This window comes from Lucilia cuprina, chromosome 2 (genome assembly GCF_022045245.1).
Source record: "Lucilia cuprina isolate Lc7/37 chromosome 2, ASM2204524v1, whole genome shotgun sequence".
NCBI classification, from domain to species: Eukaryota; Metazoa; Arthropoda; class Insecta; order Diptera; family Calliphoridae; genus Lucilia; species Lucilia cuprina.
The window spans coordinates 24,975,478-24,991,275 of NC_060950.1; the positions used below are offsets into that span (position 1 = coordinate 24,975,478).

The 15,798-nt window shown below is 30.8% G+C and overlaps 1 protein-coding gene across 1 annotated transcript; it reads right to left on the reverse strand.

The window, feature by feature from the left end:
- Positions 1-210: 210 nt before the first annotated feature.
- Positions 211-14,933, reverse strand: LOC111687582 (CD109 antigen-like). The gene is made up of 8 exons (XM_046953147.1): positions 14,674-14,933; positions 10,105-11,421; positions 9,782-10,043; positions 9,458-9,725; positions 4,189-4,372; positions 1,832-2,906; positions 1,066-1,584; positions 211-1,000 (listed from the first exon to the last, which is right to left on the reverse strand). Exons 1-8 carry the CDS (start codon positions 14,736-14,738, stop codon positions 431-433), a joined length of 4,260 nt encoding a protein of 1,419 aa, XP_046809103.1. The 5' UTR covers positions 14,739-14,933; the 3' UTR covers positions 211-430.
- Positions 14,934-15,798: the final 865 nt, after the last annotated feature.

The following is a 15,798-nucleotide window of genomic DNA, read 5'->3' on the forward strand; positions in this document are numbered from 1 at the left end:
TATCTTAAAAATTGATAGATATATGTAGATAGAAATTGGCGAACGTGCAATAATTTGCTTGTAACATATTGTTAATCCGGAAAACTATTGTAATTAGAATTTTCAAAATCGGTAAGTCAGTTTTATATTTATAATAATATAATCCCAATTAGAATAAGAATTATTTATTAAGAATAAAAGTATATATTAAGTTTAAGCAAAAACGAAATAAATAGTTCCATAATGTATTATATTAAAATTCATATGAAATATATTGTCATCAAATTAAATTATAATAAACCTTTAAGAAAAATTGCATAATTTAATTATTATGTACTTAATTTCGATTGAAGTAGCGAAGCACAACGGGTATAAGCTAGTATTTTATATATACATATATTGATTTAGTTATTAATATGTTAATATTTATTCCATTTATATTTGATATAAATTATGCCTTTCTTTTGGGTTCTTTATTTTCACAGCCTTTGCCACATTCACCCTCTTCGCAAATATCGCACAACGATGACTTGACTTCATAGTAAACAGTGGAGCGTTGATCAGAATTATAGTAGTCATACATGGTGATAGCTGCGGGCTTTTGCTTGGCCACGGCGTGAGTCTTCTCGGCATTGACATTGATGCACACTTTTTCACCAGCCGTTAGATAATCGAAATAGATAATAATAGCTGTATCGGAATTTTTGGTTTCAACACGTTGTACTTGCTTGGTTTGATATATGGTATCGAGTTTATCGGTATCGGCGGTAAAACCAGATGGTAGGTATATTTCCAAAATGGCCATATTAGATTCCTTTGAATCACTATTGGCGCCGGGAACAAACTCAGTGCAAACATCCATTTGTAATAGACTGGGATAATCGGTCGACAGAATTGTGTGCTTAATGTTGAAACTAGGTTTGTCATCTTTGTTGGCTAAATTATAACGATAAGATAATTGTACCAGTGATGAACCTTCACCATTGGCCTCTAATGTTAATTGACGTGAGGATTTGGGAAGCTATAGAAGAACATGAAAAGTATATAAGTGGTATAAAAAGTTACTTTTAATCTTATATTACTTACCACATGAGTTTGCAAAATTAATGAATTCTCCTTATCTACCGAAAAACTACCCTTTGTGGTTTCTTTTCCCTCTTCATCGAGAGCCTTAAAACTAATTGTCATTTTATGATCCCCACCAGCAATATAGTTCTCAGCAAATTTAATAAGAGCTTGTAGACCCACAACTGTGTTTTGTGTTGAATCGAAACCACCATTACTATTACGTTTACCGATCAACCATTTAATAATGGGTAAAAGTTTTTCTGTTGGTTCAGTGTATACATAAGCTTCCAATATATACGCTGTTATTTCAATATCATTGTTATGATCCTTTGACGATTTGGTCCACCATTTAAGACCATTTTCTTCATGAGCTAATTTTTCTATTTTTTCCATTAGCTTGTCAGCACTAGGATGTTTTATTTTCTTTAGGACCACCAATGCCAGGCCAAGAGCATAGATATCGCTTTCCTTTTCAATATTATCCAACAAATATCTAACACCTTTCACGACTTCTGATTTGTATTTTATAAAATAGTCCTGGAAGATAAAATGGAAAATAATCAATATTTTAGATGAAATATGAAAAGTATAATATTCAGATTGTAACAAATACTAATAAAGGCGCATTTCGATGGGGGCGGGGAGGGGAAAGGTAAATTTCTCTCCTCAAAATTTAACATTTTTCATACAAAGTAGATAAATGTGGAAAATATGAAAGAAAATATGTGAAAAAATCAAAAGTTTTCCCCCCAAACACTCGATCCGCGCCAGTACTAATACTTACCATGTCTTCAAAAAAGGGCAATAAGGCAAAAGCCGTAAAACCAACATCATTCTGATGAGCTGGATAGAATAAACGCCCAGTCTGTTTAAATTGACCATTCTCCAATTGAGTTGATATAACATATTGTAATGCTTGATCAATGACATCCGAATCAATGGTTATATATTTTTTAGCCTGTAGAAAGGAACGTGCCACGTAAGCGGTAAGCCAACTATTCGGTTCATTGCCCTCACCGAAAGCACTATATGCACCATTTTTATGTTTATAGTTCAATTCACGTTGATAACCAACTTCCATATAATTTTTAGCTTTTTGAACCACAGTCGGCATCTCACGTTTAGTGGCATCCAAATAGTGTAAAACCAAAATATTAGGCACAAAGTTAACCATATTCTGTTCACCACAACCATAAGGTTTACGCACTAATTTATCAATATTCTTAATGGTGGGACCTAAAATATCACCAACCACAGAAAATTCCAAATATTCCGAATCCAAAACAGCTTCTTTGGGTATAGCAGTCTCAAACGTTTTCCTGATAGGTTCTTTAGAGGGAGTTAAAAAAATGGCTTGATTTTCATATTGTATCACACCTTCTGGTTCTACTTTCAGTTTTTGATGTATAGCATCACCAGCCAAGACTGTTACAGCCTTAATTTTCAAAGTAATTTCTCCCACCTTATTGGGACGGATCATAAAAGACAAACTTTTACCACTATTCGAGGGCACAGTTACTCTTTTAACACGTTGCTTCTCCTCCAAAACTAATTCCTCAATTTCATTGGAAACTTCAGTGAAATCATATTCATCATCGGTATTTTCCATGGTAACTTCAGCATCTAAAGCTTTATCCATATAATTGAAGACTACTACGGGTATGGCTATAACTTCACCACGCTTAACGGAATAGGGCAAATTAGTGCTTACAAAGAAGGGTTGGAAAACTTTAATTTTTGTAGGATTTGCCACCATGCCAAAGCCGGTTTTATCGTTCAAAGAGAAACCTGTCACTACCCAAGAAGTAATGGTATCGGGTATGTTTTTGGTAAAAGTAGCCAAACCATTTTTATCGGTGCTAAATAGAGTTGTTAAGGAAAACAGGATAAAAGGAAAGAAAAAATAAAATATATTATTATTTTTTTTTTATATAAAAATATTTAAATAATTACAACACAAAAAGCTTTATATTTACAGAAATTAATATGATTTATGAAATATAGCATGCGAGCAATATAAAACTTGTTATTTGTCTCCAAGCAATGAAAGCAAACAGCTGATTATGATAAATAACCGATAAAAATTAGTGATGACACTCATTCCTTTGTAATTCAACCTGAATTACGTAAAGCTTGTGTAATTCTCAGCTGAAATTTTGTATGGCGAATCATGCCATTCAGTACGTAATTGGGAGTTGAATGAGAGCATGAATTACGAATAATTGCACCGTATGATCGTGTTATAAGTTAGAAATTGTATTAGTCTGTAAATAACAGGAACAGTTTTAGATAGTTATAGATAATAAGAATAAAGGATCACGTTTCAGTTAAGAGTCCATGGACTTGGCAACAGAATGGCATAAATAAATTACAATATGTAACGAAGATGTTGTTTCGGAATAAGTTTGTGCTCCATTGCATTGTGGTAGACCCAATGTATAACTATTGAACTGATTCCTTAATAATTCTGTAAAAGACAGTTGTTATTCGAGTATCTGAACAAAATATATTTATTCTCTCTTATCTCTCACAAACACTCCAACAATTGTTGAGTCTAAATCTGCTTTTCGGATGAACACAATGCGAGCATATCAAGATAAACAACAACAATATTTAGATGTATGATAACAATAAAATGTAGATGTATGATAAATTGGTTGGTTTATGGACTTGTCTATGAAGTAGTGTATGGTCCAGTCTATGAACTAGTTTATAGATTTAACTCTTAAATTTTCCATTGACTCTTCTGTTGACAAGTCTACTTACTAGACAATGAGTTAGTATACGGACAAATTATGAAATAATTTATGGACTAGACAAATGACCACACTACCGATATGTCATGAATATTATATTAAATAGTATATTGACTTTCTGAACTAGTTTATGCAAGGGTCTATGAACTAATCGGCGAACATTTACATGATCTAAGAACTAGTTATATAGACCAGTTTATAAACGAGATTATAAACTAGTCCATAGATTAGTCTAGAGTTTAAGTTATTAAATAATGGTCTGTGCTGCTAGTAAATGTTTAAATGAACCAATGAATATTAATTTAGAATCCCATTTCTGTAAACATTACAATATTAATCCCACCTCGTTATTTCAGTCAACAAACATAGAATGCAATGAAATTACTTATTTAGTTTATCAAAAATCCAAACTTCTTCGAATTTGCTACGAATAGGCGTTTTTGAAGACTCTTGTTTAATTTTCGTAGATACTGCACTTTTGAAAGACATTGTAACCGATCCGAGAATTGTTGCATCATATTCAGATGCTCCTCCAAATCTGAATTCATAATCCTCATAATCGTAATGAACTAAAAAAAAAAATAAAATATTATAACAAGTTAGAGCGCTATATTCGGCTGAGCCGAATCTTAAATACCCTCCACCAGCTACTTTTATATTAATACTTTTATTTATTGATCAAATATTTGTAGAAATGAGTTTTCTCATGTCTTAAATAGAAAAATCCAAAGATTTAAATCTATTACAATTCCAAAATTTATTGAACATTACAAACGCCATTTTGTTTATATTTTTATATGAAAGATTTTAGGGGTTTCAAAATACATTTACATATATAAATTTGTTCTACACAAATTGATAATACAACTAGTTAAATGCGGTTAAAGCATTTTTAGGGGCTGAACCTAGTATGGGAGATATTACCATCGTAAAAGATTCTTTATGCCAAATTTCTTTACATAAAAGCTATATTTTAGTAAAATATTGTATTTATATCGTAATTTAGTAACAAGTAATGTGTGTTTAAATGATTTTCTGAAGGAACCTTGTATGGGATCGACCGCACCCTTGTTACGAACCGATCCTGAAAAAAAACATTAAGTAGAATTATTGTATACAAAACTAATATTTGTACCAAATTTTGCATGAATAGCTTTAGTTGGTAATGAGTAATTTCAAAATTCTGTATCTATATCATTATTTGGTATGAAAATCTAAGTGATTTTCTGAACCTAATATGAGAGCTATCACCAAATTTGGACCGATCGCAAAACAATATATAGTTATAGTGTAATTTATGTATATAAGAGCAATATTATGTTTACTAAATGTATGAATATTTATGTGTGTTATTTATAAGCTCAGAAGATATTTTCTGGGTACCCTGTAATAAAGGACCGATTTCAGCCGATTTTTGTCCATGGTCCAAAAAAGGTCAATGCTTCAAATTTCAGGCAATTTTATATTCAAGTTTACATTGAGAGTCAGCCAGCCGCATAGACGGTTATGGTAGAAATTAACCCGATCCAACAATACCTACATGTTTCGATCATTAAGAAAATCGAAAATTTTATTTATAATTATCCCAAACTTAATTATACTGATTTTTGGAAAGATAGTAGTATATGTGACGTAGGATCTACCAAATTGGTAGATCCGGTTGTATGGGGGCTAGAGTAAAAAATGATCCGATCCTTACAAAATTTAATGTCGGGAATTTTGATTATATAAATCTTATTTGAGCCAAATTTCATCATGATACTAGTATTTAAAAATGAATCTTGGTCTTCCAACTCATTTTCTGAAGGGGACTTTGTATGGGACTAGAGTGAAATGAGGCCCGTATATGACAAAAATTTACAGAGTTTGAATATATTAAACTTAGTTGTGCCAATTTTCGAAAAGATATTCGTCCTGTTATATGGGGGCTATAGTAAAAATTCGTTCGATCCTTATAAGATTTAATGTCGGTAGTCATGTTTATATAGATTTGATGATGGTGAAAAATGTCATCGTGATATTAGTTTTATAATATTCTTAAAACATACATAGCACGATTTTGATAAGAGTGATTTCGGCATTTAGTGTTAGATTTAATTAAAAGAATCCAATGCAAATGCTCTTTTAAACATGCAATTAAAAATTATAAAAATAAATCAAAAAATTGAATGGAATTGTTGTTATTAACACGTGCACAAAATTGTTTAAGTTGATTATTCGTTGATTGTCATACTTATTCTATAAATTCTTTGCGTATTCTTTGTTCTATACTGGAACTAGATGACATTACATTTACACTAGAATAACTAATTGATGCAAAATGCGGCTGTAGTAGTCTAAAAGCATTCTGTATTGTAGAGCTATATGGTTACTAATAGGCATAGGTTGTAAGTGGTAATAATATGGATGATCTGAAAAAATTTATATATCTATATTAATCACAACACATTAATGATTGATTCTATGGAGCATAACTTATGGGGTCAATTACGGATCGATCGTCTTAAAATTTTGTAGAGTGCCAGCCTATAGCCTAGTCTAGTTAATAATTAGTCTATAGTCTGGTCTAAAGCCTAGTCTATAGTTTAGTCTATAGTCTAGTTTATGTTCTAGACAATAGTCTACAGTTTTATGGGCGCCCTGGCCGACTTTCTTTCCGTTTGTAAACCTTCTATATTTTGATGAAATGTTGTTTAAAATCGTTTTTGTCCCAATCCTATTGGAATTGTTGAAATCACTCCAATATTTTACTTAGCTCCCATATTGGAACTTCCGACTAGGGCTGTTTTGTTCGTAACTACGCAAATTACATAAAATACTAGTAATCGGAACAACTAAGTTAATAAAAGCGAAAATGTCATTGTCATTGCAAGTCTTAAAATATTCAAATTCGTAAGAATCTGTTCTATTTCTTATTGATAATTTTATTTTTTTCTGCAACTAAAATTTCAAATATTTAGATGTTTTAGGAATTGAGGTTTCCATATGTATATGTATGACTACAATTGCCTTTGCAATTCGATTAGTACTGTAAATTATATTATCAATATCACCTAGTAATTAGTATCTCATGTAAAAATAATTGCTATTTTCATAATGAGATAAAAACAAGTAAGAGCGTTAAAGTCATTTTTAAACTTACTCGTGCTTTTAAAATAGATATGCCCGTTAAAGCTCTTTTTTGGGGGTCCACTTGTATAGGGGCTATCCGAAAAAGTGGACCGATATAGCCCATTTTTTCTAAGACGGCTAGATCGTCTTAGAATTTAATAAGGACCCAGAATATATATACTAACACCCTTATATATGTATATTAGAAATAATTTGAGATAAATTTTGTACAGTCTGTGTAGGTGAAATGAACATATTGTTACCAAAAGTAGATCGAAAAGTGTATTTGGTTTTTAATCATAGATAAATTAATAAATTTCTTTTGTATTGTATGGAAGTATTTATTTATCTATCTATCTATCTATCTATCTATCTATCTATCTATCTATCTATCTATCTATCTATCTATCTATCTATCTATCTATCTATCTATCTATCTATCTATCTATCTATCTATCTATCTATCTATCTATCTATCTATCTATCTATCTATCTATCTATCTATCTATCTATCTATCTATCTATCTATCTATCTATCTATCTATCTATCTATCTATCTATCTATCTGTCTATATAAGAAGTCGTGTTAAATGTTCCCGTTAGTTCATTAAACTCCGTAAACTGGCCATTATTTATTATTTTAATAAAGCATGTGCTAATAATCAGTCCGATTGATTATCTCATAATATTTACGTTCAGCACTATAGCGGTATAATTAATATATTTTTATTGTTTTGTTAATGGATATAGAAATCAAACTTAATAATTGTTTTAAATGCTATTGTAAATTAGTTATTATGGGGATTATTATTTAATAAAGTTTTATTATTTTCACAAAATTGGATTTAATGATATTATGCATTTAGGAAGGAATCCAAACAGTTTAAGGTGAAAAAATGTATTTCTTTTAATATATTGATTAATAAACACTCCATTGATATGTTTTATTTTGGCCAAATTAAATGTTCTGATTTCAGTATCTATAAAAATAATTTAAATAGTTTATTAAAAATGCTAATATGTATTTTGTACGAAATTTTCCCAAATTCTAAGTAGGGGACCTTCTCAATCTCAATCTAAGTATACATATTCTATATAAAATAAACTTTAAAGCGCAACATAAGCTCAGTTTGTTCGTAGGAATTTGTGTTATAATTAGTTATAAATTGAATTATTTATAAATCGGTTGGAGTTTTATTATATGTTGTATATTAAAGATAATTATGAGCTTAAAAGTCCTATTCGGAGAAGTTTAGTTGTATGGAGGCTAGGAGAAATAATGGACTGATTTTTACCAATTTCATTTATGTATCATCATCCAAATTACTAGCTCTAGTTTGATTACAAGGTTTACATGAACACGGACGTAGCTAAATCGATTAGGAAAATAATTCTTAGCCGATTAAAATACTTTAAGATGGGTATGTGGTCAATGTTATTGTATTTTACAAATATCAGCACTAACGTTTAAGACCCTAACCATATAGTTTCAATTCTCTCCATAAATAACGATCCAGATTGGAGTAGAAATCGTAAAGTATTGAATAAGGCCTTTTTACATACAACTTTAAAATCATTTTTCTCACTTTTTCACAAAGAGATTTAGAATGTAATAGAGCAGATTGAGAAAAGTCAGGAAAAGGGAGATGGCGCTGATATGTTGATAATATTTCAGCATTAATCGCGCTTCCAATCAATCTTTCAATTTTCTTTCTCTTTAAAATTATAATTCAATGAATATAATTCACCAGAATCCAGATCCCAGTTATTTGCCAGAAGTTAATAGCGTTTAAATTATAGCAATATGGAAGTTCAATAGAATATTTTACGAATGGATGAAATTAAAAGCCAAATAACACATATCTTTTTTTGGGGTAGATACACTTTAAATTTAAAGAAAATATCTCTTAAAGAATTCTTTCAAAAGGCAGACATGGTATTGCTGCTCATGCATCCGCAATATTAGGATCGTGAATATGAGGAATTAGCAAGTTTACTAGCACTTAATGACAATTAAATTACATTAGAATTGATGGAACAATTGATCTATTAAAATATGATTTTCAAAGAGACAATGCTAATCTATTCTCTCATTTAATGTCCCATTAAAAAGTTATTTTATCATTCAATCTGGAATTGTATCCAAACATATATAAATACCAAAAATTCTTAAAAAAAAGTCTTCTAAAATCGACTAGGGTTAGAAACACTAACTAATTCCTTATTAGACATACGCGATAAACAATTGGCTACAAAATAATTTATGTTATTAATAAGGACAACTCATTACCATGTAATGTATGAAATAACTACATTTCCTACATTACTCATTACCAACATTTTAAAATATTTTACTGGTATATTTTAGCTTTAAAAAAATGTCGTATTTTTTCAAAATAGTCTAGTTAAAAAATAAAACTTTGAACTGGCCGCTAATGTTATCTCTATTTACGGATTATATCTTGGGTAACGGGATATAGCAAATTATTATGCAGATAAGAATTGTTAAAAGTCTAAAAATACTAATGTTATGCTAAACTTACCTTGGACATAAGGATAATTGGCATTGGTTTGGGTAATTAATCCTGATGACATACCCGGATAGGTGCCGTAGCCCTTGATATCAGGAGTCGAAGTAGCGTAAGAATTTAAATCGTTAATTATTTTCTCCGAATCTAAATCATTGCCAGTTTTCAGCAATAGCACACTTTGATCAATACCCAAAAGTCCCACAAATGATTCGGGATCAGTTTTAATATTCAATTTAACCTCTTCGCCGGGTTTAACTTGTTTCGGAGCGGTGATTTCAATCTAAAAGCATAACATTAAAATTAAAATGAACTTAATTTTTCTATAGAACTAGCCACCTTATTCTGAAACTCTTTGGAGAAATTAAGTGTCATTTCTTGAAATTTCAAATCACCATTAAGTACAAAATAAACATACAAATGTGATTCGGGTACCATTTCAAATGTGGGTTTAAATTTAATTTCATGAGACTTGCTATTTTCGGGTACTTTAACATATTCCTGTTTAATAATATTGCCACGAGCAACAACGGCATAGACATAATAGGGAATATTTTTGTTAGATTTAACATCGACTACAACATCTTGATCTAGTTGAAATCTGAAAAAAGGGGAAACATTTGTAAGTAATGACCTATTGAAATTATAAATCCACTACTTACTTATCAGTTTTCTTGACTAATTTTAACGGACCCACATTCTCTTCACCATATTTAATTTCTATGTTATCTGTAATTCTACCCAATAAACCGGAAAGATATTTAGTTCGATCGGCATATATCAATCTTACATCATAATAATAATCAACCATGGGAAGAGTCACCTTAAACAACACCATACCATTTTTATCGAGTTCACTAGTATACACATACTTTACTGCCTCGTCTTCTTCTTCGTAGAGGTGTCTATCTCTTCCAATCGAAAGCTTGGCCATATGTTTGCCATCCTGTACCGGTGAACCGTCAAGGTTTTTGACAAAGGCCTTCATTTCGAAAGGTTTATTGACGACATAATCGTCAACAATTTCCGGTACTTCAATGATGTAACGTGAGCGATGTAAATTTACCGAAGCGGTTTTATTTTGTTTATTGCCAGTGTATTCTTCTGTCACAACAGCGAAGATATTGATGGTCGGTGTGCCGAAGTAATAGAAGTCATTAAAATCAGGATTTTCCAAACCGAGGTCTTTCCGTAAATCAAATTCAACATAACCCTTGCCATCTACCTCGATGGTTTTCTCCGTTTTAAGTTTTCCATATTGTGCATCTATGGCAATGGTAGCTTGACCCTTGACCGGTTTACCATATGTGTATTTGGAACGTATTGTAATTTTCAGGGGGATATCATAGGAAATATCCTTTGCGGTCTCTATATCAACACTAAATTTGGGCAACACATATTTGTCAACATGAAATTTCTTTTCAGTTTTAGTATCATCTTCATTGGGGCTCAAGTTAACTTCCATAATCCATTCACCTAAAACTGGTTGATCGGATAATTGAAATTCTCCCGTATAGACACCCTTCGTTAATTGAATATCTTTAATTTGCTTAACAAAGTTACCAGCACCATCTTTAAAACTCAACGTTAAGGGTTGTTCTAATTTTGCTGGTCTTGTGTTTTCATCTAATACAACAATACGATATTTTACTATATCTCCCGGCTTGTAGACCGCCTTATCAGTTTGTATATATGTTTTGGGTTCTTTATTTTTAAAATTCAATTCAGTAGAGTTTTTGAATATTAAACCTTTAATACCCTCCGATTCTAATTGATATTTGCCCGATTTTAAATTAGGTATTTCGAAGTTTACGACTTTGTTATGGGAGGGTGAGATTTCGAAGGTTTTTTCTTCATTGTATGATGGTCCCTTTATGCCTACTTTAATTGTAGCCGGTTCTGAGTTTTCATGCAGCGTAACACTGACAGAGTAATTAAGATGAGATTGTATTGTGCCAGGGGCCACAATGGAATAAAAACTGTAAATAATAGTTAATAAGAAATGTATTATTATATATTCTTGATTTTTAATATATATCTATGTATACCGGAATCTGAGAAGAAAATACAAATACAAAATTTTCATGCTTTATTTGGAAAATTAGTTATAGGTTGTTCTCTCCTTAGATAGCCAAATTTCAATAAAAGATAAGAGATTACAAGGATTCAGCCTTTGACGAACAATTAAAATCTAGCAGGAAAGAAGGTCTAGAGGTAAGCCCGCAAATATCAAATTGGTACTTTTTACCAGAGTAATTATAAACCAAACTTTCAACCACATCGAATGTATGATAGAAATTCATAAGTTTTAAGATCTCTTAATATCTGGGCGTAATTTTAGACTGTAAGGTCTCGGGGTTACGTTAATTTAGCTACTACAAAAACAGCTCACTTGGGTTCATTTAAGTTCGTCCAACCGGTTTCATTTATGAAGTATTTGTTATTCTTCAAACCTATATTAGAAGGCTCCTTCATGTTTGACAAGAAGGGAGCACCAAAGTGATATTCCCTGCTTTCAGTAAATGCAGGACAATAGCACAGTACATGCGATATTGTCTGATATTCTTCCTCATTATGACAACTGCTACACTAGTCATTATACACAAGGCTTAGACCCTTGGCGTGAGTGTATATGACACAGTGTCCTTTAAGTAGGAAGTAATACAAGTGCATCATATAGAGACCAAATAGACCTCGAGATCAGACAAGTGGTTTCACCGAACCACCTAATTTGAACTTTCCCATACTGTTCATTAAGAACAAGTTTCTTACAGTTCGTAAAAGAGATATCAGTAAAGGCGTCGATTTCTTTTGTATCTAACATTGCGCCATTTATGACTATTGTGACCAAGGACCCAAACTATTGTTCGTTTGTATAAGGTCCCCTTACAATATGATTAAGATTAACTAATCTGATTATTAATTGTCATTTGATTGCCAACTCAAAAACCCGATCTTAGTTACTTTATAATTGTAAAAAAATTCTCGGATTTTCTGATAACATGTTTATTATTTCCTAATAGCAAAGCAAAAAACCCGGTATTTTCGGCATCCAGATATCATCTCTCTAGTTTAGGGAAATGTGTATGTTTTTATTCAAAAGATTATTTCAATTTATTTAATTATTGTAAATTATTTTCATTATCAAGTTTGAACTTTAGTTGATGTATAATTTATAGTCTAATCCTAAAGTTTGCTGGCTACTTTATCAAAAACAGCTGAAACACCAAGAAGAAACAAAAAATTAAATAAAACAAGTAGGAAAGTATAGTCGGACATGGCCGACCATATAATACCCTACACCAAGAGTATATTTTTAAAATTTTTACCTTTTATAAAGAAACTTTTATGTTGAATATTTTTCCAAAATATTTAAGCAATTTATTGATAAAAAAACTAAAATTTCTAAATGAGGCTTTATATAGGTCAAATTGGGCCGATCCTCGGTAAATTTGGGAAAAGGATATATTTTTAAATAACAGTTAGTTTTGTTGAGTTTCATTACGATACAAATGGTTACAAGTCAATTTTAGACATTTTTTGAAGGGGGGTTTGTATGGGGGCTAGGGTCAAATAAGTCAAATACTTATGTAAAACTTATTTATGCCAATTTTTAGAGATATAATAGAATATTTGACGTAATTATGGCATAAAAAGTTCAAATCGGGAGGTACGGTTGTATAGGGGCTAGGTGAAATAATGGACCGATTTCAACCATTTTCAATGGGCTTCGTCTCTGTGCCAAAAACCATGCTTGGTCCAAATTTCATCAAATTATCTTGAAAATTGCGGCCTGTACCTTGCGCACAAGGTTTACATGGACAGCCAGCCAGCCGGACAGACGGACGGACGGACATGTCTTAATCGACTCAATAAATGATTCTGAATCGATCGGTATACTTTAAGGTGGGTATTGGACCAATATTTTTGTATGTTACAAACATCAGCACAAACGTATAATACCCTCCCCACTATAGTGGTGTAGGGTATAATTAAAATGTATACTCTTTGGGGAATAACCAGTTTTGACCTTCGGTATTACCTTAACTGATAACACATTTCTATTAGACAAAACAAAACAAAAATGTCAAAGCACAAAAAATTAATCACACTTTTTAAATCTTCCAAAAATTAACATTTGCTGCCTGTATCTCTAAGTGCGGAAGAACATTTTCTTTCTTACAAATATACATATTGAAAATATTATTGAGCTTTTTTAAAAATTTTTTCATAATTTTTTTAGATCGATTTTGATTTATATATTACCAGCATTATTCATAATCATTTATCAAATGTTTAAAGAACATGATAAAAGTTTATGAATAACTCCCAACATCTTTATATTAAATATCAATTTCGACAATTTTCGCATTAAATTCCGTAGAAAGATTTACATTCCTATTTCATATATAAAATTGTTTATAACTGTTCTGGTATTTTTAAATCAGCAATGATCGTTAAAGTGATTTTCTTATGGGCCGATCCTTAACAAATTTGGTAAAGAAATTTTGACTTGTAAAAAACATATATGTGTCAAATTTCATGGTTTTTCTAGTATTTCTAAGCCAGTACTAAGCTTTAAAGTTATTTTCTGAGGGGTAGCTTATATGGGTGTCAATCAAATGTAGAATCTTACAAAATTTTTCGATCATAAGAGATTCATCTTAAACTTCATTGCTATACTAGTATTTTTAAGCCAGTAGTGAACATTATAGTCATTTCTTGAAGAAAATGGAAGTACGGTCAACTATGGACCAATCCACATAAAATTTTTATAAAGAGTTTTTGTCTCCATTGATACTTATGTGTGGCGAATTTGTTTTTTTCTTAAGCCAGTAGTCAAAGTCATTTTCTGAAGAGGACCTTATATAGGGGTGGTAGGGTCAATTATGGACCGATCCACATAAAATTTGGTAAGAAGGTTTTTGTTCATAAGAGACTTATGTCAAATTTCATTGCTATACTAGTATTTTTAAGTCAGTAATGAGCGTTAAAGTAATTTTTTAAAAGGAACCTTATATAGAGGGTATAAACCGATTCACTTAAACTTGATCATAAGATTTTGGCTTGCATGAAACTTATTTGTGCATCCCTATACTCGAATTTTTCAACTATTAAATAAAAAATACCAATTTATGTTCGAAAAAGTACTATTTTTAATAAAAATAAGTACTATTACTACTTATTTTTAATAATAATAATAATAATAATAATAATAATAAGAAACTTACCCCCTTGCATTAACAAATATTAAAATTTGTAAAAATATTAAAACGGAACTTAATGTTCGTTTCATGACTTTTTGTTAAATTTCCGAATTTTTTTTTAATTAATTAAAACTTTGTAATTATTCTTAGTTATTTGTTTTTAAATTTTGTCAATAATTTATTAAAAAAATAAAAACACTTCAATAAAATAAATAAAATGACTCGACACCGACCGGTTTTAAATCGTTAGTTCTTTAGCGTCAGATCCAAACTGGACTTGAGTTGAACTACAACTGAGTTTTGTTTGTTATACAACGAGATAATTATTTGAAAGAATATGATTTTTTGTAGTTTTCTTTATTGATTCTAGAGACTAGTCTAGTCATTTAACACGCTCTTTATATTTTTTTGTATCTCTATCTCAAGTTGTAAACACAATTAAGCTACAGACGGCATGTTATAATGTATAATTATTGAACGGAATGGCCGAGAGTAATAATTAGAGAATATAGTCCTCAAATATTGCACGAACAACTTTGACATCCATAAGAATACTTTTGGACAAAATGGGCGGAATGGCTATAGTGGGCGTGGTACCTTCCATATTAAGTAAATATTATATCAGTTTATCTCAGAATATATAACAGTTAGAGTCCTTAAATTTTGTCAAAGCCACTTAAGTTTCAATATAATTATTTAGGATAGAAAGTGGGCGCACTAGCAGCAGGGGGCGTACACCTTTCATTTTAATTAAATACAAAAATTCGTTTATATTGCAAACTATTAGATTTAAAATCTCTAAATTTTGAAATTTTTAATTAGTTTACAGTTTTTTGGTGGGGCGCTTACCCCGCTCATTAAAATACAACAATTGGGATAACAGTGATTATCTGTATGGTTTATATCTCGTTAATGTACCCTTAATAGAATATGGGTACGACAACTATAAAAGTTGGAAAACTTGAACGTAAATTTGTATATCCTTCAACTTCTTGAGAAGGGTTATGTACATGGTTTATATATATTGGCTAGAAATATGCTATTTAGTATGTAGAGTAGAGTGACCGCAAAAAGTCGAAGCTGGAATCTTGTTTTTCTTAACTCCACAAAAAGATTACCCTTTCCACTAATTGCAATAGCCGAAATTGG